This window comes from Podarcis muralis, chromosome 14, assembly GCF_964188315.1.
Source record: "Podarcis muralis chromosome 14, rPodMur119.hap1.1, whole genome shotgun sequence".
NCBI lineage: Eukaryota > Metazoa > Chordata > Lepidosauria > Squamata > Lacertidae > Podarcis > Podarcis muralis.
The window spans coordinates 36,850,714-36,877,490 of NC_135668.1; the positions used below are offsets into that span (position 1 = coordinate 36,850,714).

General features: G+C 50.0%; 1 protein-coding gene across 4 annotated transcripts; it reads left to right on the top strand.

Annotated features, from left to right (window-relative positions):
* The first annotated feature begins 1,741 nt into the window (after positions 1-1,741).
* On the top strand, positions 1,742-26,777 carry RHBDL1 (rhomboid like 1). Of its 4 annotated transcripts, none has more exons than XM_028706613.2 (9): positions 1,742-1,835; positions 4,460-4,513; positions 16,751-16,909; positions 18,436-18,660; positions 19,816-19,964; positions 20,853-20,965; positions 23,494-23,594; positions 24,989-25,049; positions 25,393-26,777. In XM_028706613.2, exons 1-9 carry the CDS (start codon positions 1,764-1,766, stop codon positions 25,662-25,664), a joined length of 1,206 nt encoding a protein of 401 aa, XP_028562446.2. In that variant the 5' UTR covers positions 1,742-1,763; the 3' UTR covers positions 25,665-26,777. The 4 variants fall into 4 exon arrangements, with proteins under 4 accessions (XP_028562446.2, XP_028562445.1, XP_028562448.2 ...); XM_028706612.2 differs by lacking the exon at positions 1,742-1,835 and adding an exon at positions 2,476-2,734; XM_028706615.2 differs by lacking the exons at positions 1,742-1,835; positions 4,460-4,513 and adding an exon at positions 6,509-7,150.

Genomic DNA, 26,777 nt, shown 5'->3' on the forward strand with positions numbered 1-26,777 from the left:
TAAAATAAAGATAAAGAGCTACCAGGAGGGAGAGCCAGAAGTTGTGATCCAGTGGTCCAGTGTGAATACCTGGACCACTTAATGAGCGGGCACACACAAGTTGCAAAATGTATCTCTACCGAAATTATAGTCATGCTTTCTAGATTTGCATCTTTACATACAAATCAGGATATACAATTTTGTGTGACTCTATCCCCTCTTCTTCTTCTTCTTCTTCTTCTTCTTCTTTTTCTTCTTCTTGAGAATGAGCAAGTGACCACCCTATTCCTTTCCTCTCCCTGATTTCTTCTGCCATTTTCCCCACACCCCGCAGTGCTTCCTTGCTTGCTTAGCCATCTTTCGTTTGATCTATTCTCTTCGCCATCCCTTGCAATGCAGATCTCTCTCTCTCTCTCTTACTTGCTCACTGTGTGGCTATTTCTGTCTCCAAAGGGGTCAGCAGTAGCACAGCTCGCAGCAGCCTCGCCGAAGGGAACAAGAGTTGCTTGGCGCTGGAACACTTCCTCCTCGGAAGGCTTCCGAAGCCCAGTGCTTAAGGGAGAAGGTTTTGCAAAGTCGGAAACGGATCTGGCTCTGCTGTCAAGGCAAATAGCAGGCCCAGGCTGCTGTTAGGAACCTGATTTGATTCCTCCTCCCCACCGGCTCCCCAGGCATATCATGCAGCCATCAAAAGCCTGGATTTATGGACAATGACAAGGAATAGCTCGGCTGTACACAGGGGATCTCACAGTATTAATGTGAAGGGTTTTGTTTTTTTTACTGCATCTCGTTCTAGCAAGTCTGGTGCTTCAGAGCTGGCACTATTTATTTATTTATTGAATTTATATACCGCCCTCTACCCGGCAGTCCACACAGCTACCATTATGGACCAGGTTCATGGATCCTGTACTAATTTGCAAAGTGCCCTTGACAACCTGAGTCCAGGATAGCTTAATGGCTGGTTGAGCCTCTCAATCTCTTCCCGATCACTGAGATCTCTCTGCTGGGGGTAATCCAAATTTGTGGCCATCTCTACTTCTTGTGGGAGTGAGTTCCATAGTTTAACTCTGCACTGTGTTTAGAAGAAGTGCTTTCTTTTGTCTGTTCTGAAGTTTCTAACCTTCAGCTTCATTGCACAGCTACAAGTTAAAATTCAAAGCATCAGTAATTAAAAATATGCAATGAAACAATGAAAACAGGAGATTTCTACCAAAATTCACTTCTGCACTTTGACAGTATGGCAGTATGCAGTCTCATCTTATCATGCGAAGTAACATTTCTATGTTTTTGGAAGTGAACGCCGAGCAAATACAACAAAGTCATAGGTTGGTAACACATTGTGTTGTGTAATGCACAAAAGTTTGACATTTAAAGTGTATGGTTCCGGAACGATGGTGTGGGTGCTTACATTTTTTTCATTAGTCATTAGGATCTTAATAGTCTCAACCAGGTACAAATATTATCATATTTATTATTAACATAAACATGAGATCATGCATCTAATTTATATCCTGTGCAAATATTTTTAGCCCGTCGGCCTTTGCTGGGGGAAAAAATAATTTCACTAGTGTTTGAATCCACTCTCAGGATTTCATAACACTAGCATCACCAATGGAAAAGCCAGCGAAACATGGAGAAAACTGAATTCTGACTTCACTGGAGAAACTAACTCTCTACACTCCTTCCCCTGGTTTTGCCCTCCCCAGTTGTGGGCAGGTCTGGTGCTTTGTCCTTGCACAATCTCAGACCCACACAACTGAGCTCACTCTCTGGCACCAGGCAGTATGGTGAAGCAGAAAGAACACAGCTGCCTCATCCAGTACCAAACGGAGCAAGAAGCCGAGTTCCGAAGCAAAGTGAGTTTTGAACCTGTTGATTATTTGGCTTCTGGCTAAACTAGGTTGCTAGTTGAACTGACAGAGAGCAACACAATATTGAGGAGTGCAAGGCTCCTCCTGGTAACCTGTTTATTGAGCATTCATTCTGATTTGCTTGCACAAAACTCAAGCACAAGTTCAGTTACTCTTGGTCTTAACTGAACAGCTGTTTGGATTTCTTACAAGGATTTGAATCACCCAAAGGAGTGACCCCTTATCTGTCTTTTTTAAAAAACCAAATCTACAGGGGCATAGATTTGGCTAAAATGGAGGGAAGTCAGCAGCCTGGGGTTGTAGAATTGCCCACCTTTCTTCCCACAATTCTAGTACAGTGGTACCTCGGGTTAAGTACTTAATTCATTCCGGAGGTCCGTTCTTAAGCGGAAACTGTTCTTAACCTGAAGCACCACTTTAAGTAATGGGGCCTCCAGCTGCCACTGTGCCGCCGGAGCACGATTTCTGTTCTCATCCTGAAGCAAAGTTCTTAACCTGAGGTACTATTTCTGGGTTAGTTGAGTCTGTAACCTGAAGCGTCTGTAACCTGAAGCGTATGTAACCCGAGGTACCACTGTACTAGTTGTGTAGGGCTCAGCTGACAATATCAATAATATGAAGGCCATGCCGGGAACATAGGAAGCTGCCTTCTACTGAGTCAAGACAATTGGCCCATGTAGCTCAGTATTGTACACACTGACTGGCACCGGCTCTCTAGGAATTCAGACAACGGTCTCTCCCAGCCCTACATGGAGATGCCAGAGATTGATCCTGAGACTTTTCCCATGCAAAGAAGATGGTCTACCACTGAGCCACAGCCTGTCAGGTGGAATTACCTCAGCTGGTCCCTCACCTGTCTACTACCTGGCCAGCTTAGTTTGATGGTTGGTTTTTGTTTTAATCACCCAAGCCTGGTGTATTTTTAAAGGACTGCTTCCTCAGGGATGGTGGTTAAATACCCAAACACTGCTGTGGCTAATAATAAGATTTTCATTTTATTTTTTTTAAGCTGGTATTCGCAGGGGTTGGGAAGACAAGACGGGGAGGGGGAGATCAGAAGTGGGCCGTGCTCCTCCCGTGAGGCCTGTCTCTGCTGCTGCTTTAATGAAGATCTAAACAGGGCTTCTCCGCCTGAGGCAGCAACATGCAGAAGCAGCCGGGAAGCCGTGTATTAATAAGTCTCAAATCCCATGTCGGAAGGTGGTGACCGGAGGGGAGAGAGGGGGCAGGGACAGCCCTTACCCATGCACACACAGAGAAAGCCTGCTGCGAGGAGAAAAGGGAATATTTGCACAGATAATACTGGCGCCAAGGGGCTACAGCGAGAGCAGGCCGCAACTGGCCGGTTTTATTTGCACTGTGTATACTGCGATGCACACCCCAATCTCTGAGCGGCAAGGGACTCCAGGAGTCTCAGGGTTCAGTTTCCAGTAGAAGGGGGTGGAAGGAAGTCTTGAGGTGTAAAGAACCTCAAAAGACGGTTTGTAAAATAGTAGGATTTTTTATTAGAAGTATAATGTTAGGTGGTGGTTTGATTTTTGTATCCTTATTTTATTGATTATTATTTTGGGGGGAAAGTAATGAACATTTATTTACAAAAAAAAAAAGCGCAAAACCATAAAATAGGTACGTAGAATAACCAAAGTTACATACGAGTTAAGTCACAAAGTCCAGCGGAAGAAAATAAAAAAAATAAAAAATAAAAGTCATCTTCATATACATAGGTAGAATATTGGTGTTATTTGATTGTCAGGTGTAGTTCCAGACTTGTTTGCCTTGTGACGATGGTTGTCTGGGAAATGATACTTCTGCTGTATATATAACAACAACAATTTTATTATTTATATGCCGCCCACCTGACTGTGTTGCCCCAGCCACTCTGGGCAGCTCCCAACAAAATATTAAAAACACAATGAAATGTATTTGTTGTATTACATACATATAATAAATGAATGTCAAATAATATTTAAAAAGTATCTGGAAGTTCTAGTTCCTGTCAAAATATCAAATTATAGATTGCCCTGTTTGTCAAAGGCAACAGGAACAGGCAATCGTACCTCCCAGATCTCATCTCTTTTTCCTGCTCTGCTGCTACCCGAGATTCTTTAATTGGAAATCTGTTGGGAAGGACCTTATGCATGATGTATGCATGCTCTCCCCCTGAGGTTTTGCCCACCCTTGGGTCTTCACCACACTTTTTCAGGCAGAGAGGCAATGGAGTCACTCTCCTTCCTGCCCACAATTCCTCATTTCCCAGAGGATGTGAATATGTATGGGGCAGAGATGAATATTCAGGCTCCTTGGTTCCATGGCTTTCACGACCTGCTAACCAGCTGCTGCCAGCCTCTCCTATCTCCACCAGACAGATGAGCATTAGCCCAATGGAATGATTATTGAGCCATCCACCCACACATCTTCCCTGCCTCACAGTAGGACCTTTTCCAGTTCGCCACCTAAGATGAGGCTTGCCAACTTTTCAGCCAGCTCTTGCAGCGATGCCTTTAAAGCACACAGCTGACGTTCAGACATAAGCAGGTTATAATGCAGGTGTATATATAGGAATATCTTCGTAGTGGCATTAAAACCTTCCTCTCCTGATTTCTCCACAGTTTAGCTGCTGGAAACGGTACAAGACAAGGTCAGGACATTCCACGCCAACCCAGGTAATTTGGCAACCCTTGCCTAAGTCCTGTTGAGAGCCAGTGTGGTGTAGTGGTTAAGAGTGGTAGACTCGTAATCTGGTGAACCGGGTTCGTGTCTCCGCTCCTCCACATGCAGCTGCTGGGTGACCTTGGGCTAGTCACACTTCTCTGAAGTCTCTCAGCCCCACTCACCTCACAGAGTGTTTGCTGTGGGGGAGGAAGGGAAAGGAGAATGTTAGCCGCTTTGAGACTCCTACGGGTAGTGATAAAGCGGGATATCAAATCCAAACTCAGTGCCTGTTGCGAACATCTACAGAGGGAAGTAAGAAACTTTGGTGAGGTTCTTTTTCAGTGCAAATGGGGATATTCAGAACATGCAACGTGTTCCCTGAAAGAGCAACACTCCCTCCATGCAAAGGCATTTCGTAAAACTGGTGTCTTGCATTCTACATATTGTGAATATGGTTTGAACAGGGGTGGGGAACAGGGGTGGTCCTAGGATGGTTGCTGGAAAACGCACTTCTCAGATGGCCTGTTTATTCAGCATTCTTCCTGATTTGCTTTCCTGGCGGTTAGACTTGTGTCCAGTCTTTATTGAGCATTCATCCTGGTTTTCTTGCAGGGTGTTCACGTAGCAAACCACTTCCTGTTGATCATTTGCTCATCCCACACTTTTCAGTGAATTTCCCCACAATTTCCCTAACTCCCTCCAGGAAGCTGAGCTCCCCATCGTGGCAGTGGGGAGCCAGGACTGTTCTCCTACTTGTCGGTGGCCATGAAATATTGAGTGCCAGTTGGAGGGGTGGGAAGAGGATAAGAGCAGCATCTCGGTGGCAGGCGTCTTGAACAGGAGCACTTCTGCTAGGAGGTGAAGACGTGCTACAACATTTTGTTGCAGGATCCACCTACCATTTTGGCCCACTGTGCAGGGGCGGACTACGATCTTTCAAATTTCAGCGGTGCCCTGTGCAAGGTGAAAATTCAATGCCCTCTTACCTACTGTCTTCCATTCTGCTCAATTCACTACGGCATAGTTGCTATGCCCTGCAGCACCCCCAAGGCTCAGCACCCAGTGTAGAGGAACAGGTCCCACAGCCCTAATTCTGCCTCTGCACTGTGTAGTGCATTGCTGGGAAGATAATGTATGCAAACCTTTTAAGTGTGCTCAAATAATATTAATACAATATTGTGGCTAGGATCTAAACTTAGTCCCAGACCAACTTGGTCCCTATACACGTCGGGCACTCAAGCCTTCTCCACCCCCATCCCTGGGCCACATAGCAAACCACTTTTGAAACAGAAGCCCGGATCCCCACTGGGCTCAAGCAACAAGCCCTTAGGCATGAGTAAAGGACCGCTTTCTATCCCTGTGGATGATAAACAGGGTACAGTGGTACCTCTGGATACAAACGGGATCTGTTCCGGAGCCCCGTTCGTATCTTGAAGCAAACGTAACTAGCGACGGCACGTCTGCGCACATGCGTGTCGCTTTTTGCCGCTTTTACGCATGCACGTGACGTCATTTTGAGCTCCGTTACTTCCGGGTTGCCACGGAGCGCAACACGAACGTGCTCAACCCGAAGCGCATTCAACCCGAGGTATGACTATTATATATACAAAAAATAAAAACTGTCCAGTAGCACTTTAGATACCAACTAAGTTTGTTCTTGGTATGAGCTTTCGTGTGCATGCACACTTCTTAGTTCAATATGTTCTATAACACTGAGGCAGGACCAGTGGCCCTCCAGGCCTCTGTATCTGGCCCTTGGGACTCTTCCCAGGCTGCATGCAACTTCCCTAAGCCTCCAGAAACGCTCTCCATCCTCCTCACCTGCTTTTGCCTGGCTGGATCGCACCCTCAAGTGTGGTCCTTCCCCTTGCTGGAGAGAAATGCCCCCCTCCTCTTCTGATTTTTGCCTGGCTGGACCACGCCCCTTACCGTGCACAGACTGCACCTGTTGCTCCGCCCACTTTCGCCTCTGGCCCTGCCCTCTGCCGGCATGTGGCCCGCGGCAGGTTACCCATGAGGGAATGCGGCCCTCGGGCTGGAAGGAGGGGGGAAAGGGCTTTCCACCCCGCCCCCGTCCTTTGGGATCCCTTCCCCGCCAATCGGGTGGGAGAAAGAGGCGGGTCCGAGCGAGCCTCCCTCCCTCCCTCGCTTCGCGGGCGCCGCCGGCCGCTGCGGCTCCGGGTGGCCCGCCGCGCGCTCCTCTTCTCCCTGCGCCGCTTCGCGAGGGCGCCAGAGGGGGCTGCAGCGCTGCTGCTGCTGCTGCGTGCGCCGGGCGCCCGTCCACCCGTCCCTGTTCGCAGCAGCATCAGCAGCGAGGAGAAGCGGCGCTTGCCTGCCTGCCTGCCTGCCTGCCCGGCCGCCGCTCCTGCGCAACGCCCTCCCTCGCGCCGCCCGAGGCGCAGCGGGCGCCTCCCTCGCCTCGCCTCTCCCCGCCCCGCCGGGCTGCCCTAGGCTCCGCCTACCCGGCTCGCTGCCTGCCACTCGCCTCGGGAACCCGGGCTGCTGCTGGTCCCGCTGCTGCTGCTCGGTCGCCTTCCCGGCGGGGGAAAGAAGGCAAGGCAGCCGCCGGTGGTGCCAGTGCCGCCGCCGCCGCCGCCCGTGCGCGCTCCTCCGCTGTCCTCCTCTCCCTCCGCCGTCCAGCCCAGCAGGTATATGGATAGAAGCTCGTTGCTGCAGCTCATCCAGGAGCAGGTGAGCCAGGCGGGATGAGGCGCCGTTCCCACGGCAGCGTCGCTGCCGGCAGGCTCCCCTTGGCATGGGGGGTGGGGGTGGGGAGGGAAGGGGGCGGCGGGGATGGGGTGCGGGCAGGGGCAGTGGCATCTCGTGGAGGGGAGGGGGTCGCAGCTGGGCAAACAGGTTGCAGTGCCCCGGAAAAGCGAGTCCTCCGGCTGCTGGTGTGGGGTCGGGCGGGCACGGTGCCAGCCCTCCCGCTGCTTGCCTTGGCATCGCTTTGGCCGGGCCACGTGTGGCTGTGCCAACCAGGAGATACTCCAGCTTCAGGGTGCTGGAGGGAGGGAAGGAAATGGGCAGGCATGGGCGGGGTGAGGACTAGGTAGAGCCGTCCAGGAGCACCTTCCGATTGGAGGGTGGCAGGGGCCCATTTAGATGGTGGTGGGTTATTTCACGATTTAGCCATAAGGGATTTAGTCTGGAATTTTCATTCATTTATTTGGTGGGGTGGGAGATTTAGACAGGTGTTGCCCCACCCCCAGCTTTCAGATCTGTGGTCTTCCTATTGGCATTTATTGTGTTGCTCCATGACCCAGAGGTCACCTAACGTGAAAACCTGCACCATGCATTCAAACCACTCTCTTGCCACTTTAGCAGTCATGGCTTCCCCTAAAGAATCTTGGGAGCTGTAGTTTGGGCGCTGGGAACCGTAGTTCTGCATGTGGTCTCCTAACAACCCTCAGCACTCTTAATGAACTACTGTTCCTAGGATATTTTGGTGGTGGTGGTGAGACATAACTGTTTAAAGTGGTCTGAGAGTGTGTCCGCCGCTGATCCAGAGAGCATAGAGCCAGCCTTCACGGCCTGAATCACTGCCGCTGGTGGGCAACCCATCTTTGCTGTTGCCTTTGGCCCTTGTCCCATGCCTATCCAGCCTAAAGGTTCTGAGACCAAGGAAGAACTGGCACGAGTTTGTACTGAAAAATAGATGGGGTGCTCATTTATTTATTCATAATTGCATTTCTATTCCACCTTTTCTTAAAGGAGCTCAAGGTTCTTCCCTCTTCCCATTTTATCCTCACAATAACTCTGCTAGGTAGTTTAGGCCAGGAGACATTGCCTAGCCCAAGATTACTCAGGATGAGTGCGGATTTGAGCCCTGGTCCCTCAGGTCCTGCTCTGGTGCTGTAACCACTACACAACACAGCCACTGACATGGCTGAAGCCCAGGGCAGTATGCCTGGCAGGGGGACAAAAATGTGTTTGCATCATGACAGGATCTGTGGATTCCCCACTGATGGAATCAGGGCTCTGAGTCTTAGTGGGACCACTACCTTCTTGGGTACCATAAAATTGCAGAGTTGGAAGGGACCATGAGGGTCATCTAGTCCAACCCCCTGCAACGCAGGAATCTCTTCCCCATCATAGAATTGGAACCCACAAGCCTGAGAGTAAGAGTCTCATGCTCTACTGACTGAGCTACCCCGAGTCTTATCTTTTGGTGACTTTGCAAGGAGCTCAAAACCTTGTCTGCAGAACAGCTGAAATTCTCTTGCTGGAGGCTGAGCCAATTGTGCTTCTGTCACTTCCGTCACCCCTGTGTCCAGTTCAGTCAGCGGCCTCTCAGGCAAAACCCCCCATGAACCTCCATGGCATATTTCGTTTTGTCAAAGTGAACGTTTGTTTGGCTGTCTGTGAAGGATCCCTTCGTAAGAACTGCCGGGATCTGCTGTTGTTCCTGAGCTGAGCGCTGGCATAACGGTCTGGCTCAAAGCAGCGACTGCAAAGCCCAGAACAGCCCCAGCTTCAAATGGCTCCTTGGCTAAGAGTTCAGTTGGTGGGCTGAGGAGTCGCCATGCTGTCTGTCTTGGCACCGTCCATCAGCAGCAGGGGGACATGGGGGCCACCAGCCTGTTTCACAGGGCTGTTGTTGTAAGTGTTGCCGAGATAACGGATGTGAAATGCTTGAGTGCTGTTGTGGAGCGGAGAACTGTTGTGCTCTGATCCTTCTTATGAGCTTTCCGTAGGAATCTGGTTGGCCACTGTGAGAACAGGATGCTGGGCTGAATGGAACATTGGTCTGATCCATCAGGATCCTCTTATGATCTTATTGAAAGCTCTTTGTAATATTATTATGGGACTGCATTCAATCTCAGTGTGAACAAGTGGCCTTGACCTGGTGGTGAAAACTGGAGTATGTCGTTACTGCTTCTGGACCAGTAGATGAGCCCCAGATTTTATATTAGTTGGGCAGCATACTATGACCCACAAACACACATGAGCCACCTTAGCCAGACCCTCAGCCCATCTGGCTTAGTATTGTATACACTGACTAGCAGCAGTTCTCCAAGCCCTACCCAGAAATCGAACCAGAGGCCTTCTGGGGGCAAGGCAGATGCTCTACCATTCAGCTACAGTCTTTATCCATTAACTGGAGAGCAGCACAGCTAGGGCTTCACGCCATCATTAAAGTGAGAGTCACATAGAATTCTGGAAGATATATTAAAATCTTTGCTATAGGATAGTTGGGACTGCAGATCCTATGCACACTTGCTTGGGTGTAAGAAGTGCAGAATTCACTGAGACTTCTGTGGAAGCATCTGTAGGATTGCACAATGAAAATAGCAGTCCTAAGCACTGTTTACTCCCACCATGTTGAATGGGGCTTATTTCCCTTGTAGGTTTAAAATTATAACTTGGACAAGTTTATAACAGCTCTTGCTCAGTATTCCCAACTGTGAAATGGGAACAGTAAAGCTTGTGTACACACACACACCACATCACTGTTATGTGAACAAACACAACAAAATTAGAAATGCAACTGACTCAGCTGATCTAATACAGCTTTGTTCCCTGGTTTATTCAGTCACAGGGGCTGATGCAAGGGGAGGAATGAGCTTGCCGTATTCTCCTTCCTATGAAGATAACTTACTGCATGACCTGGGCTCAGTCCTCTCAAAGCACACTTTTTTTTTTGGGGGGGGGAGTTTTGTGTTAGCACAGAACTCCATGAAGCTGGGTATTTAATCTAAGCGGGGAGCAGTTAACTTCTGGCAATGCAGATGTTGTCAGACTCCAAGTCCCATCAGCCCCAGCCAGCACGGCGAAATATCAGGAGTGCTGGGTGCTGATCTCTAACAATGTCTGGAGGGACACAAAGATTAGCTGCCACTGATGTGCCTGACTCACACAAGAAGTTATGTGTGGTGAAAGGGAGCGGGTGAACTTCTTGTAGGAGCACTGGAAGCTACCTTATAGTGAGTCAGATCACTGGTCCATGCAGCTTACTATTGCCCACACTGACCGGCAGTGCCTCTCCAGCAGGAGTCTGAACAACATGCCTGTGAACTGCGATGCAGGAACGTGCGTGGCTGTACTTGCAAGTTTCGTGTAAGTTACAGTACTTTGTGGTTAGCATGCGCTGGGTGATGCTGTGACGGGGCAAGGCAGAGAGGAAAGAGCAGCTGGCTACAACAGGGGCAGCTGACTAGCTTTATAATATGCTGACCTAAATAATCCACATGAACGGCTTCCACTATCCCCCAGTGACCTCCCAAGGGAGGGAGGAAAAGCAGCTGCTAGGAGCAGTGGGACTTTAATTGTCAGCATCCCGGAATTTACCCTGGGTTAGGGTAGCCCCTCCAGGATCAAGAGAAGACCCTGCAGCAGGGTCAGCTCCTAAGCAGGAGATTCAGGAGTGCTGACATGAGGCTTGTCCTTCTCATGTTTCATTCCATGCTTTAATGCAGGGACACGGAAGCCTTTTTTTAGCCTTGGGGCTGCATTCCCTACTGGGCAACCTTGGTGGGAGGGGACATGCCGGTGGTGGGTGGGGGCTGGGCAAATCTGGGCGGAGCCACAAATGCAAATTTTAAAGGAATGTGTAAAGGAGGCTGGTTTCTACAGACACACGCCCTCTCTATCCTCCAAAGCAAGAGGCATTGTCAGAATTCAAGGACACTTTCCAGCCCGGCAAAAACACTCAAGCAGGGTGCGAATCAGGGGCAGTGAGGGGTGTGGCTTGAGGAAAGAGGGTGTGTCTGATGAGTGGGTGGGGCCTCCAAAAGGTGTGTGTCTGATGAGTGGGTGTGGCCTGGGGAAAGGGTGTCTGCCTGGAGAGGGGTGTGGCTTGGGGGGAAAAGATGAGGCTCACAGAAGAAGAAGAAGAGTTTGGATTTGATATCCCGCCTTTCACTCCCTTTAAGGAGTCTCAAAGCGGCTAACATTCTCCTTTCCCTTCCTCCCCCACAACAACCACTCTGTGAGGTGAGTGGGGCTGAGAGACTTCAGAGAAGTGTGACTGGCCCAAGGTCACCCAGCAGCTGCACGTGGAGGAGCGGGGAAGCGAACCCGGTTCCCCAGATTAGGAGACTACCGCTCTTAACCACTACACCACACTGGCTCTCTCACAACAGATGGTTGTGGGGAACTCAGGTTTGGCCTGGAGAGAGAGTGGGGCCTGGCAGTCTGAATTTGGCCCTTTGAGGCCCCCCAACCATACTATAAGGTATTTTCTTCCCACTTCAGCCACTGGGTGAAAATATTCCAAAGTGGCTAACATTATAACCTTAAAAACAAACAGCCTTCAACAACATGGCAAGGAAACAGAGCAGCAAGACTGTAATGGCAGCAGTTGCAGGCGACTTAAAAGCAAACAAACCCTAAAGGCATAAATGCAGAATTAATGAAACAGCAGGCACTGAATAGAGCAGCAGCTTACAATCCCTGAAGGTGTGTGTTTTTGGTTTTTTTAAAAAAGTTCTGTTGGGTTCAGTAGAAACAATAATGCTCAGTTGCTTGGGCAAAGAAGAGTCAGGGGATGCTGTCCAAGTGCTGAACCAGTGGGGACACAATAATGGACTGGATGGGGCCCAAGAAGCCACAGCTGAAACCTGACAAGGTGGAGGCGCTGTGGATCCTAGGTATGGGAAGTGAGCCCAAGGCTTGCTCAGGTTAGGCTCCCTCCAAGAGAGAAAGTGCATGGAGTTGTATGACCTACTCAGACTTTTGGCATTTGGCCCATCACTTTTCAAAGTGGATTTGATATGATGGAGCGCTTTTAACCCACTTTAATTGTGCCAACCTACATTTTTGGAATCCCTCTAGCAAAACAGTCTGGAGGCCTCCTAAGATGCAATGGATTCTCCCCCACCCCCTTGCTAAATGCTCCACCACTAGACAGCGCAACCCACCAAGTCACAAGAGGGACCGATTCTTGTTTGCGGTGTGGGGAAGGCACGGCTTGCAATGCATGTAGCAAAATGAAGGGCTGTTCTTAGCTTGGGGCAACCTCCGCCCCCAGAGCATGTTTTTGTCCCTGGCAACATATTTCCAGGTATTGACAGCCACATGTTTGGCACGGCTATAGTTCAGACGCCCTTGCATGCTGCTGGACCCTGAAAACTACTAGGTAGCTGCCTTTCACCAGCCAGGACTTCCTTGTGCTGGGAGATGGGCAGGCGAGGACAGAGTGCTTTCCTGCTGCTCAAACCTGATGACATTTCTCTCTGTGTGTTCCTCCTTCCCTCCCGCCCCACGCATTCCCTGTCCTGCCCATTCCTCAATGACATTGCCAGCTTGTTCTCTTTTCTGTGCCTTCTCTTCCCTGGGGGGATAAAATGGCAAAGGCAATATAATGTGTAGAATAGTTTTGTTTTACTAGCTCTGCCACATGCTTGGAACTGTGGGCACTTTGGATGCCCTGGGCAGGGTTTTGGAGGGGTGCTTTTCTTTCTGGCTAAACCTTCCACCTTAGATTATTTTGTGTGTGTATTCCCCCGCTCCCAACAACAGAACAAAATAGCAATATAGACTAACCCATTTTATTATACAGTGGTACCTCGGGTTAAGTACTTAATTCGTTCCGCAGGTCCGTACTTAACCTGAAACTGTTCTTAACCTGAAGCACCACTTTAGCTGATGGGGCCTCCTGCTGCCGCCGCGCCGCCGGAGCACGATTTCTGTTCTCATCCTGAAGCAAAGTTCTTAACCTGAAGCACTGTTTCTGAGTAAGCGGAGTCTGTAACCTGAAGCGTATGTAATCTGAGGTACCACTGTATATACTTTTTTTTATGGTATAAGCTTCTGTGGATTCAAGTCTACTCCATCAGATGTGCCCACAAATTATATAGTGCTATAGGTTGGGGAGGGGGGTGTCAGTCTGGGGGTGACCATGGGTCACTTCTAAACCTATGGTCCTGTATCCGTGAGGTTGGAATCTATAAGGGAAACTATGCTAAACCAGTCAGACCAGACTCTTTGTAAGATAATGGTGCGAACTGGCGAGCTAAGTGCTGCCATTTACATGTCCAAGGAGGTTACCCTGTTGCCATAGAGACAAGTGGCTGGGCCTTTTCCCACCTCATCTGGCTGGATGCCATAGGAGGGATAAAAATATGCCAAGAGAGCTATGTGTGTGTGCGCGCGCTCTCGTGCATTCTTGGCTGATGCTAGAAGCTGTAGACGCAGAGGCTTGTCTTGCACTGTGCTGAACCCAACGCTATGGCTTGGGGATCTCCCTGGGAACAATGGGGAGGTAAGATCTGTTGGAGTGCTCATGCTGTGAGCCCCTTTGTCCTATGCTCATGTTACAGATACAGTATATGTAAGTAAATGATATGCCCCAAAGACAACACAGACTCCTCTGACCTTCACTCCAAGGGATCCAAGCCCTGGGTAAGTGTGGGAATTATCCGGAGTCTCTTACTACTCGGAGATTGGGGTGTGCATGACAGGCTGTTTCCCTAAACTCTCTCTCTCGTTGAGCCGTTCTTGACATTCCTGAAGACGGCCTTACAAGTGGAAAATAGTTCTTTCCAGATACAAAAATAGCCACACATCTCAGGGTGGGTTAGTCATGTTGATTAGCAGAAATGCCTTGGGGAGACTATAATGGCCCCCAGAGACACTTTCAGTCATGTCTCCACAGTGTCCTACTTTGCAGGAGACAGTCCTCTTATCGGAAGGGCCGCCCAGTCTAAGTTTAGTTTAAAGAACCTTAAGAAAGGAGAGCAGGAGGGGCTGCAAAGTTGCCCATCGATGGTTTGAGCACGTGGATAGCAGACCGATTGCTCCGATTAGTGCAAGAAAAAATTATACAGCCTTTTTTCTTTTATGGATATGCATTTTATCTTTTTAGGGGAGGTGCCTAAGCAGATAGATACCATTAAAAACAACAAATAAATGAAGCTGAGATTCTCATGAAATGCTTAAGGGGGAAATCAATTTGGGTTTCAACACTGCATATGAGGCAGGTTGCTTGATTTTGAGAAGTGAGTTGACCAGTGCCCAGAAACCTTTCGGAAACCAACTACCCATACATGTTTAGATCTACTGAAGCCAACTCATGAAGTCATCACCTCAGTTAGCAGTGCTGGCCCTGGTTCCCAGTGTAGTGCTGGGAATGTTCCCTGCCTGGAATCCTGGAGAGCCTCTGCCAGTCAGTGTGGACAGCTCTGTGCTAGATGGACCAGTGGTCTGATTTGGCATGAGGCAGCTTCCTATGTCCCCCAGAATGTAATCTCCTGTTTGGTAATTTTCAAATGCAAATGGAAGATGGTCAGGAGAGATTTTTGGCACAGCGTTACTCAACAAAAAGCTGTTTATTGAGCTGCTTGTTAAAATAATTCTTTGGCTTATTGTTGCAACAGGCACTTTCAGCTGTTGCGTTAATGTCTTGGATGGAAGATTGATTGGTGTGTGTGTGTGTGTGTGTGTGTGTGTGTGTGTGCGTAAAAATCCAAGTTCTGCATTGTCTCAAATTCTTTCCTCCCTCCCTCCAAATTATGCAGATGAGCCAAGTTGATTATATTTATGTTGAATAATAGATTCATTTGGCTACAGAGTACGGTTGAGGACACAGTGGTCTGTTTTTTAAGGGCACATGAAGGAGGAATGCATTTCGAAGTGTGTTAGGGCAATCAAATTTATTTTTGCTCATCCTTAAGATTTCATCTCCTTGCACTTTTGCCACCTCCACCTCCCTTGGGGTCCCTTCCAACTCTACAATTCTATGAGTCTATGAACACTCAGACTGCGCTGCTTATTGGTTCAATGCCTGCCTGCCTGCCTTTTACCTGTGGATCACTGCTACTTACTGAATCAGGCAAGGGGCTATGCAGGATGTTGAAGCCAGATTTACACCTGGTTCAATGTATCCCCTACTTACCTTCAAAGTTCTGGATTGCAAAATTGCTCCGGTCACAGGCTTGAAAGTGTCAACCAAGCCCCATGGCCAGCGTGGTGTAGTGGTTAGTGTGTTGGACTAGGAACTGGGAGACCAGGGTTCAAACCCCCACTCAGTCATGAAGCCAGTCAAAGGGTACGTTCAAGTGTGGGGTATATTGTCTTAGTTTTCTTGATTATAATGCTGCAGCTTCTTTCCCATTTTCTAATGTGCCTTTCATGTTGCAGTACCTGCTGCATCATGGAACCAGTGGCGTAGCGTGGGGGGTGCAGGGGGGGCCGGCCGCACCGGGCACAACATCTGGGGTTAGGGCAAATCCACAGGTTAGGGGGCGCAAATCCACGGGTTAGGGGGCGCAAATTACTTGCCTTGCCCCGGGTGCTGACAACCCACGCTATGCCACTGCATGGAACTGTGGCTTTTTGACCGATACACTAGCCTGTCACTCTAAATTTCATTCACGCCAAGTAAGCACGTTGTGACATAGAAAAACGAACATCAGTGAACACTGCAGCTAACCTCTTTCTCCGTTAACACCTCCACCCTTTCTGCATGTGTCTACTTCTGTTCCCCCACAATTGCCCCATGAAAATGGCAGGGAAGAACTCTATGCTGGAATAGCACCCCAAAATTATGTCACTTTACTCCCAAAATTTTCTGGGTCAAGGGAGCTGCAAACAGAATTTTTCTGGAATCAAAAATAACACAGAAATAAGCTCTAAACATGCACTGTAGTCCGTTAGTTTTCCCAAAGTTTGGTTTGGTTTGGATTTGATATCCCGCTTTATCACTACCCGAAGGAGTCTCAAAGCAGCTAACATTCTCCTTTCCCTTCTTCCCCCACAACAAACACTCTGTGAGGTGAGTGGGGCTGAGAGACTTCAGAGAAGTGTGACTGGCCCAAGGTCACCCAGCAGCTGCATGTGGAGGAGCGGAGACTCGAACCTGGTTCACCAGATTACGAGTCTGCCGCTCTTAACCACTACACCACACTGGCTCATGTAGAAGTCAAAGTGACTTCTACGTGGTGTGATAGTTCAAATGTAATGCAGAACAGGGGAATGTCAGGAAAACAAGCTAAACTGCCTTGCGAATACAGCCACAGTCTCAGCCTATAACTTACCTTGCAGGATTGTTGTGCAGAAGGTGGGAAACAATGAGCTCCTTGGAAGGGAAGGTGGGATATAAATGCAATAATAAAAAAATGGCTGGGAACTTGAGGTTGTCAGGGGGTGGGAGCTAACCAACCAGCAATAATTTAGGGATATGGAATTCTTCACCCAGTATCAAATTCTGTCCTTGCACAGAATAAGCAGCCCTTCTGAGATGGATCACCACTCTTGATTTCCAGCTTATTCATTGTCGCTAATGCCCAGTGCTGATTCTTCAACAGCTTGATCCTGAAAACACCGGTTTCATTGGCGTGGAGACCTTTGCCAGCCTGGTACACAGCCATGAACTGCCTCTGGACCCCGCAAAACTGGAGATGCTGGTGGCATTGGCACAGAGCAACGACGAGGGACAGATCTGCTATCAGGAGCTGGTAGATCTGGTCAGTGGCATGAGTCCTGGCAGCCACCGTAGTTGTGGCTGCATCAGCACTTGTGATTCTGCAGGATTTCCGACCTATACCTCTTAAGATAAAATAAGAATCAGTAAACAAGTTCACACAAAGCATTAATTAGAAAGAGCAATAAAAGCAGACTTTTTGTAGGTAAGCTTGTTTGAGCAAGGAAAGCTGTAGGATGAAAGTGCCTGTCTAACATCACAAGCACTGGACATGACAAACGCTCCCTGCAAATGTTGGTTTGCAAATTGAAGCCCACTTGGTGGACCTTGGGACAGTCACAGTCTCTCAGCCTAACTCGACTCACAGGGGTGTTGTAAGGGCAAAATAAGGAAGAAGAGAACCAATGTCAGCCACCAGGAGCTCCTTGGAGGAAAGGTGCAATATAAATGCAATAAGTAAATATAAATATAAAACTTCATGCCTCTCTTTTCCACTCGAATGTGCTTTCCCTGCCTGCCTGACTTGAGCAGGAGTGCAAAATGTTTTGCCAAATTTTGAAGCCAGTAAGGTTTTCCACTGATATGCACTGATCTCCCTCTCCATCACAACAACCTTGTGAGGTCGGTTAGGCTGAGAGACAGAGACTGTCCCAAGGTCACCCTGTGGGTTCCTATAGGGGAAGGTTTCACTGGAGAAAGACTCAGTATATATAGGATCTCCCCCTCCTATAATCTTGGATAGCAAAGTGGGAGGGAGAGTCCAATTAAAGGGATAATATCCAATTCTCTTCTTTTCTTCCTAAGTTCTTTGTTAAAAAGCATTTAGGCTGCACCAGCTATCCAGTTCTGAATACTTAATAGTCAATAATTTCCCCTTAATTGGCTCAGCTGAGTGCCAAGATGGTAAGGCAAGGAGGAAGGCATTAGTAGGCAGGCTCCGTCTGCACACCGTGTGACCTGCAATTCAATTCCCGAATGCAGCACATCTCCCTGAGCAAGGTCTTTTGGTGCTCATCATCCAGCCCCAAAGGACTGAGTGAGCTTGCCCTTAAGCACCAGGGAAGCAGGTGGAAGGTCAGGCCCCACAGTGCCCCCTGCTGGCCAAACATGGGGTCTCCCTCCCTTAAGCCAGTCTGCGTTTAGCTGGGAAGCAGGAGTAAAACTCTCGGCAGCCACCTTTTTTTATTTAAGAGCCAGTGTCTCCTCGTTCGTATATCTTCTGAAACTACGAACTCACCAGGCCAGCCTTTCTCTCTTAGCCTCAGCTCCCCATCTGCCACCAAAGGGTATTAGGACTGACCTACCTAACAGGGGTGTCTGTAAGGCTGTTTTTAATGCTTGCTGCCAGTTTCTCATAGTACTTATCTTGGATATATTTGCAAGGCAAGGTTAGCAGCTGACTGGAGGCTTTAAGCAGTGCTGAGAAAGGGCAGTAATACAGAGCATCATTTACTGGCTGGCTGGGGGGTGGGGGTGGTGAGAGCTGGAGCCTGGGGGGCTGGTTCACCCTGAGAGCTCCAGGGAGAGCGGGTCTCCTGCCTCTTTGCGTGACGTGGACCCTCTCTGCAGATCAGCAGCAAGCGGTCAAGCAGCTTCAAGCGAGCCATCGCCAACGGACAGAGGGCGCTTCCCCGCGATGGACTCCTGGACGAGACGGGCCTGGGCTTCTACAAGCGCTTTGTGCGCTACGTGGCCTACGAGATCCTTCCCTGCGAGATGGACCGGAGGTGGTACTTCTACCAGCACCGCACCTGCCCCCCTCCGGTTTTCATGGCAGTCGTCACACTGACCCAGGTGGGCGGAGAGGTGACCTGCTGTTCGCCCGAGTGCCAGTGGAGGGCGCCCTCCTCTTAGGGGGAAGAGGCGGCCCGTGGTTAACTTTTAAAACTTTTAAAGAAAGCTTGAACAGCGTCTTGTGGGAGACGCCAGGTTCTGCAGCTGGAGGAATTCTCCTTGTGTGCATGCACCTGTGTTTTGATCATATGTATAAAAAGAATTCCTGCTGATATAAAACAAAATGCTGCAAATGGATCTCCTTTACAGTCATACCTTGGGTTACAGCTGCTTCAGGTTGTGTTTTTTCGGGTTGTGGACTGCTGAAACCCGGAAGTACCGGAATGGGTTACTCCTGGGTTTCGGCAGTTGCGCATAAGCAGAAGCGCTGAATCGCAATCCGCACGTGCGAAGATGCGGTTGCAAACGCTGCGGGTTGTGAACGTGCATCCCTCACGGATCATTTTTGCAACCTGAGCGTCCACTGTATTCCAGTTTTGCACAACTTATTCTGCTTTGCCTACTCATTGGTGGAGGAGGAGGTGCTGCAGAAGGTGCTGAACCCCAACAATTTCTGCGGCCCCCAACTATTTGGAAATCTGAGATTTGACTAGGCATTGCCCCCACCCTGTTTCTTTCCTGCAGTCATATATTTGCAACCCTGAGGACCAGCATATTGCTTTGTTTTTTTTAAAAAGGAGAAGAATTTAGTGACCAGTACAGTGGTACCTCGGGTTAAGTACTTAATTCGTTCCGGAGGTCCGTTCTTAACCTGAAACTGTTCTTAACCTGAAGCACCACTTTAGCTAATGGGGCCTCCCGCTGCCGCTGCGCCGCCGGAGCACAATTTCTGTTCTCATCCTGAAGCAAAGTTCTTAACCTGAGGTACTATTTCTGGGTTAGCAGAGTCTGTAACCTGAAGCGTATGTAACCCGAGGTACCACTGTACTGCTTTATGTGGCTTTTTCTGGTCTCCTGTTCATTTCCAGCCTAGAGGCAACCTGTTTAATGCATTTTCAGCCATTTTCTTGAGGACTAGAGACATAGGAAGGGAAGGCAGCTTTATCAACTTTATCTCTGGGTGTTGCCAAGGTGCTGAACAGCCTCACACCCATTTGGACACCATAGTAGATCATCCTAAATAACCTCCCCCCCCCCCCATCCTGTTTCTATTAGATCATTGTATTCCTCTGCTATGGGGCCCGGCTGAACAAGTGGGTCCTGCAGACATACCACCCTGAGTACATGAAGAGCCCCCTCGTGTACCACCCGGGACACCGTGCTCGTGCCTGGAGGTTCCTCACCTACATGTTCATGCATGTGGGGTAAGTGTCTGCCTTGTCTTGCCGCTCGTTGCTTCCAGCAGAGCCAGGGTCGGGAACCTCAGGCCTAGGGGCCAAATACAGCCCTCCAAACCTCTCTGTTTGTCTCTCGGAACTCTCTGCAGGCCATGCCCCCTCTGCAGCCACGCCCCTCACCAGCCCTGCTCCACCCCTTTCTTGAGTGTTTCTGCCTGGCTGGAATGTGTCCCTGAACTCTGATCGTGCCTCTCAATTGCTAGGATGGAGGCTAGAGAGGAGTGAGTGAGCCAGTGTAGGAACTAGCCTACTGCGTAAAAGGTGGAATTTGCATTTGTCGCTCTGGCCACCCTTGGCATGTGGCCCCCAGAAGGTTGCCTGGTTTGGCAGCGTGGCCCTCGAGCTGAGAAACGTTCCCTGGATGAGAGATGTGCAAGTGAGCAAGCTGACTCCATATTTCTGCAATGTGCGTACAGATGGGGGCGGGGAGGTGTCTATGAGCAGGGGGCACCAGCCCACTGCCACTGCAGGTTAGCTCAGCCAGTACAGCATGAGACAGTTAATCTCAGGGTTGTGGGTTTGAGCCCCACGTCGGGCAAAAAGATTCCCGCATTGCAGGGGGTTGGACTAGATTGTCCACATGGTCCCTTCCAACCCTACAATTCTGTGAGATTCCTCTGGGTTCTGGAGGCAGGAGAGGCTCCTTCGTTTAGGCAAACTGCACCTGCAGACCTAGAGGAGGTGACGTTTGGGCCTGAGAGCTTCCGAAACCTGAGAACATCACAGGGTTTGGGGAGGGAGCAACACGGCAAGTTTCTAGCTCTCATCGTTTCTGGCAAGGTGAGCTGAACGTTGCCTGTCCCCTCCTGGGATTCTTGGCTGCTGAGCTCACTGCCTTTCCGTGTCTCTTTCCAGGTTGGAGCAGCTGGGCTTCAACGCCCTCTTGCAGCTGATGATCGGGGTACCCCTAGAGATGGTCCACGGCATCCTTCGCATCAGCTTCCTCTACCTCGCAGGAGTTCTGGCAGGTGAGGGAGCGTGGCTCGCATCTCCACTCTTCTCTAAGTCCTGCTGTTGGACACCATTAATCTGTTAGCCCTTAGGCCCAGGGTGGGGGAAGACGTTTCAGCCTGAGGGCCACATTCCCTGTTGGGAGAACTTCCAGGGGCCTTGCACCAGGGGTAGGAGGAGCAAGAGGCAAAAGTGGGGGGGGGGCACAAGGGTACCTTTTGCCTTGCGCAGCAGGCTAGTCTCTGCACACCCCTGTCTCTATCTTCCATCATCCAAATTCACATTCCAGGCTGGGGCACATTCCAGCCAGGCCAGGACCCTCTGGGAGTTGTTCAGCACAGCCAGAGAGGGGTGGGGCCTGGGGAGAGTTCTGAGGGCCAGGTTGAGAGGCCTGGAGGGCCACACTCAGTCCTCAAGCCTGAGGATCCCCAGAGTGGCTTAACAGTCATTCTTGCTTCCCAGGGAACTCTGGGTATTGTAGCTCTGTGAGAGGAACACAGGAGTCTCCTAACAACTGTCAGCACCTTTAACGAACTACAGTTCCCAGGATATTGGGGGGGGGGGGCAAGCCATAAGTGGGATGATACTGCTTTACACGTATGGAGCGGATGAGGCCTTAAATTTGTGGTGCAGCACACAACACACACACCCATTGCTGGGCTTTCATTTTGCTTCCATATCCTTTCCTTCAAGACAGTTTATAGACAGTGCTCTGTGAACCAAGGTTCTGTCTCTGGGGTGTCTAAATCCCTAAAAATTCCCCGTCTCCCCTGGCTGTAGATATCTCTCTCTCTCTTTCATGCGCGCGCACACACACAGAGAGAGAGAGAGAGAGAGAGAGAGAGAGAGAGAGAGAGATCCCTGCATTATCGCACACTGTGTCTGCTGGAGAGCCCAGTCTGACCAAATCCCACATAGACCCTGTCCAGGACGGCTGGGGGGGGGGGGAGGCACCAGACTCTAAATTATGGTGCTTTGGGAGAGTATTTATTGGCTGTCACTGCAAGCTTTATTTATTTATTTGTTTGCTGAGCCCCTGGGCAATTAGAGCAGCTGCTGGAATTACTCACCCATCCATGTCTTTTTTGGAGAGGCGGGGTGGTGGTGGTGGTGGAAGGGAGTGCGAAATGGAGGGTGAACAATTCCTCATCAGTCGCTGGCTCTCCTCTCCCAAGCTGCTGTCTCAGCAAAGTACATCTGGGGAGGGAGGGAAGGAGCACAGGGAAGGCTGCCGCCAGTGAGCTCTGGGGAGAGCATTTCACAGCTTGCTAAGGCCTGTCCAGAAGAGGCTGGTATTGTCTCCCCTCCACAAACCCAAGAAGCTTGGTGGGTTTCAGATCTTCAGGGAGAACCCATTTGAAATTGTTTAAACATGTCAGACTCTTGTTGTTCCCCCTTCCTCCATTCTTTGTCTTTGTCAACCTAGGGAAGCCCCTGATGTTTTGGACTACAACTCCCATCAGCCCCAGCCAGCATTGCCAAGGGATGATGGGAGTTGCAGTCAAGAGTGGGGGCATCACATTGCTGACCCTGTGTGGGTCATATTCACACCATATGTTGAAAAGACCCTTATACCATTTTAACAGACATGGTTCACCCCCCCCCCCAAGAATTATGGGAACTGTGGTTTCTAAAGAGGTGGCACTGTGGGTTAAATCACAGAGCCTAGGACTTGCCAATCAGAAGGTCGGCGGTTCAAATCCCCGTGACAGGGTGAGCTCCCGTCGCTCGGTCCCTGCTCCTGCCAACCCAGCAGTTCAAAAGCACGTCAAAGTGCAAGTAGATACATAGGTACCACTCCGGCGGGAAGGTAAACGGTGTTTCCATGCACTGCTCCGGTTCGCCAGAAGTGGCTTAGTCATGCTGGCCACATGACCCGGAAGCTGTACGCCAGCTCCCTCGGCCAATAAAGCGAGATGAGCGCCGCAACCCCAGAGTCAGCCACAACTGGACCTCATGGTCAGGGGTCCCTTTACCTTTACCTAGTTTCTAAGAAGTTCCGAGCGAACAATTAGGAGAACAGTTCCCATCATTTTTGGGGGGTAGCCACAACTGTTCAGGTGTTTAATGTGTGGGGTGCGAAAGGGTTTCATGCTGGAGAAGGCAGTCCTTCAAGAAGAACCAGTGTGGTGTAATGGCTAGAGGGTTGGGCCATGACCTGGGAGACCAGGGTTCGAATCCCCACTCAGCCATGGAGCTCTAGCTGTGTTACCTTGAGGCAGCCGCCATCTCTCAGCCTAACCTACCTCACAGGGTTGTTGTGAGGATGAAGTGGGGAGAAGAACTGTGCACACTACTTTGAGTTCCTTGGAAGAAAATGTGGTATTAAAATATAATAAATAAAGTGAAGAATGCTTTGAGGTTTGGAAAGGCAAGGATGTAGCAGGGAGAGGACCCTGGGTGTTGATCATTTACTGAGGGGTGTCCAGACTACATTTTTGCTGGCAACTAAATGTGTGTCAAGTTGCTGAGGCAATGAAAATCCTTTTGTTTGTGGTGCCCCTGCCCAACTCCATCCTATTTCTTCCCGCTATTTCCCTTTCAGGTTCCCTGACCGTCTCCATCACAGACATGAGAGCACCTTTGGTTGGAGGTTCGGGGGGAGTCTATGCCCTCTGCTCCGCTCACCTGGCCAACGTTGTCATGGTGAGTGGGATGCCACTTTGAACTGAATGGGGGAGGGGAACTTGATGGGCGCTTCAATATGGTGATTCTGTGGTGAGATCTTCAACAAAATGTTGCCATGCCATGTGGCTCCTGGGTTCTAGCCAGCCTGCCAGCCAGCCAGTACCCCTCAGGAATACAGTGGTACCTCTGGTTAAGTACTTAATTCGTTCCAGAGGTCCGTTCTTAACCTGAAAGTATTCTTAACCTGAAGCACCACTGTAGCTAATGGGCCTCCTGCTGCCGCTGCGCCGCCGGACCATGATTTCTGTTCTCATCCTGAAGCAAAGTTCTTAACCTGAGATAATATTTCTGGGTTAGCGGAGTCTGTAATCTGAAGTGTATGTAACCTGAAGCGTATGTAACCCGAGGTACCACTGTACTCCATTTCATTCTTGACTTTCCTCCTTGTTTTCTGGGAGGTTCTGTTTGTTTCTCATTTTCCCTAGAAGACATTCTGCACTCTGTAGTCACTGAGCATACTCAGTCCTCATTGAGCTGTGTTTTGGGGGTGGGTGTTCCTCCCCTGACCCTCTCTATGGTTTCTTTTCTGAAATGAATTGTACTTCTTCATGCCTTAGTATTCTGCCAAACGTGGTGATACCTGCCTCTTGTTCCCCAGTCTTGGCTAGACAAATATTTTTTTTAAAAAAAATATATTAAAAGTATATCCCACACTTCATCCAAGGATCGCAGGGGGGTTTATAGAACGGAACGGCGTCATGAAAAACTAAACCAAACCTTGCTGGGCAAGAGTATTTATTTAGCCATTTGGAAGATATCCACCCTGCCATTTAACCAAATGACCCTTCAAGTGACTCGCAACAGAACCCCCACACCCAAACATCTCAGCCCTCTTTAGCTCCCCCACCCAGGTAAACAGATGGAGACAGAGTGTGCTCCTCCTCAGACCTTCAGTCCTGGGACAGCTGGCTGGTGTAACTGGGTGCTGTTTCTGGCAGCGAGCAAGGAAGCCAGCTCCCTGCAGCTGCTCCTTCTCTGGCCAATGGCTGGGGCCTGGCTGGCCTTCCCCTTGCTGTCACCTTCTTCCTGGGAGGTGGGTCATTCAGCCTCATGGTTGCCTTGGACAATGGCAGAGACCCAAGTGTGCTTCCCTTGAGCAGTGCCATTCCAGGGCAAATCTATGAAGAAGAATTTCGGGATCAGGTTGAAAGCTCCTGGAATTGTAAATATTGGTGGACGTGATACCATTTCACTTTACGTTAGATCTGGTCGGCCGCTGCAAGAACAGACTGCAGGAGGTCTGTAGGCCTGATCCTGCAGGTTCTTCTTACGGAAAAGGGTGTGATGAGAAAGGTATTGGGAGAAGAAGCTATGGGCAGGAAAAAAATCTAATTCTGTTTCTCTCTCTGTAGAACTGGGCAGGGATGCGTTGCCCTTACAAACTGCTGCGCATGGTGTTAGCCCTGGTGTGCAGTAAGTATACTGGTCTCTCTTGGTTGAGACTTCCATGGTGTGGGGATGAGGCAGGCCTTTCCTCCTGCATCCTTGACCCCATGTGTGAAACCCTAATTAAAGACTGTGCAAGGGCCCGGATCCAGGCTGGGTCAGCCCCCGATTACCCTGACTTGGATTGGGCCCAATTAAACCCTGAAACTGCTCGGGAGGGGGACATGCACACCTCTAATATAAATGTTATAAGGCACTATGTGCACACCAAAGGAGGGGAGGGGCAATGACAGAGAGACATTCCTCAAAGGGACTAGAAGCTTGGGACTCGAGCCGTTTTGATCTCTCGTCTCTCTCTTTCCCCTCGCAGTGAGCTCTGAGGTGGGCCGTGCTGTTTGGCTGCGTTTCTCTCCCCCCTTGCCCTCCTCAGGCCCCCAGCCCAGCTTCATGGCCCACCTGGCAGGGGCGATTGTGGGCATCAGCATGGGCCTGACCATCCTCCGCAGCTACGAGGAGAACCTCCAGGACCAGTGCGGCTGGTGGGTGGTGCTCCTCTCCTACGCCACCTTCCTGGTCTTTGCCGTCTTTTGGAACATCTTCGCCTACGACCTTCTAGGGGCACAGATCCCACCTCCCCCGTAGCAATCCCCTCCCGCTTCCCGGTCCCAGTTCTCTCTGCAACACCCGCCCTGGAAGTGCCAAAAACTGCAGACATCACCGGAGAGAAAGGGAGGGGGCTGACCTGGCGCACAGGAGCGCAGGAGCCCAGCGACCGCGCGCCGCGTCTCCGAAGGGATGCGTCAGCCGGATGCCAAAAACAAGATTAGCAAGGACCCATGCTAGGCTCCTGCGGGAAGAGGCCGGAGGGCAAATGGGGCCATCTGTGACCCAGGAACGAACAAACTGCCACCCCTTTCCCTAGAATTCCCTCTGTGTCCACCCCCAGCTCAGCTCCAAAGAGGGGTGGGGGGAGATCCCTTAGCAATCGTGTTCTCAGAGATCCCCTTATAGGCATGAGAGTCTGTGTATTCTTTTTGGGGAGGGGGGGTTGGTGGGTTGGTACCCCTTTACCCGTGTCTATTCCAGAGTTTTGTGTTCCTCCGGCAGAGCTGTGTCTGTGATGATGGATGCAGCTGCATCTGATGCCTTCAGATCATTCCTCGTGCTCTTGAGTTGCTGGGTTTGTTGGCTTGTTTGCTTTGTAACCTCCTTCGTTCCCTTGCTTCGGAATTGGTTTTTCTGCGAGTTCCTTGGGTAACACCTCTGTGCTTCAGTTTATTTTTACCGGGGAGGGGCTGAGATGGTGGGTGGGTGGGTTTCGCCTTTCTTTGGCCTGGGAGTCCTTCCATCTAACCTGTGGTTGGAGGTCTGGTTTTGGGATTCTTCTGTAGGGAAGAAGGGAAATACAGCATCTTCCCGTTGCTCAGTGTTTGATGATGTGGTTTGCAGGCAAAAGGTCCCAGTTCAATCCCTGGCGCCTCCAAGGATGGCCATGTCTCGGACTGTGGAGAGGCGCTGTCAATCAGTATAGTCAACATTGAGCTAGATGGTCTGACTTTGTATACAGAGCAGCTTCCTATGCTCCTGTGTGTGAGAGAGTGCGCAGGAGGTCCACACCAATGCACACCAGCGTGCAGGTCTGCGTGCATTATGATGATCATTTAAGGAAACAATCAAGGGTCATAGCAGCTTCCTATGTTTCTATAAATGTGTCTTCTCTGCGCTGAGGAATCTCTGGCCTTAAAGGAGATTCCC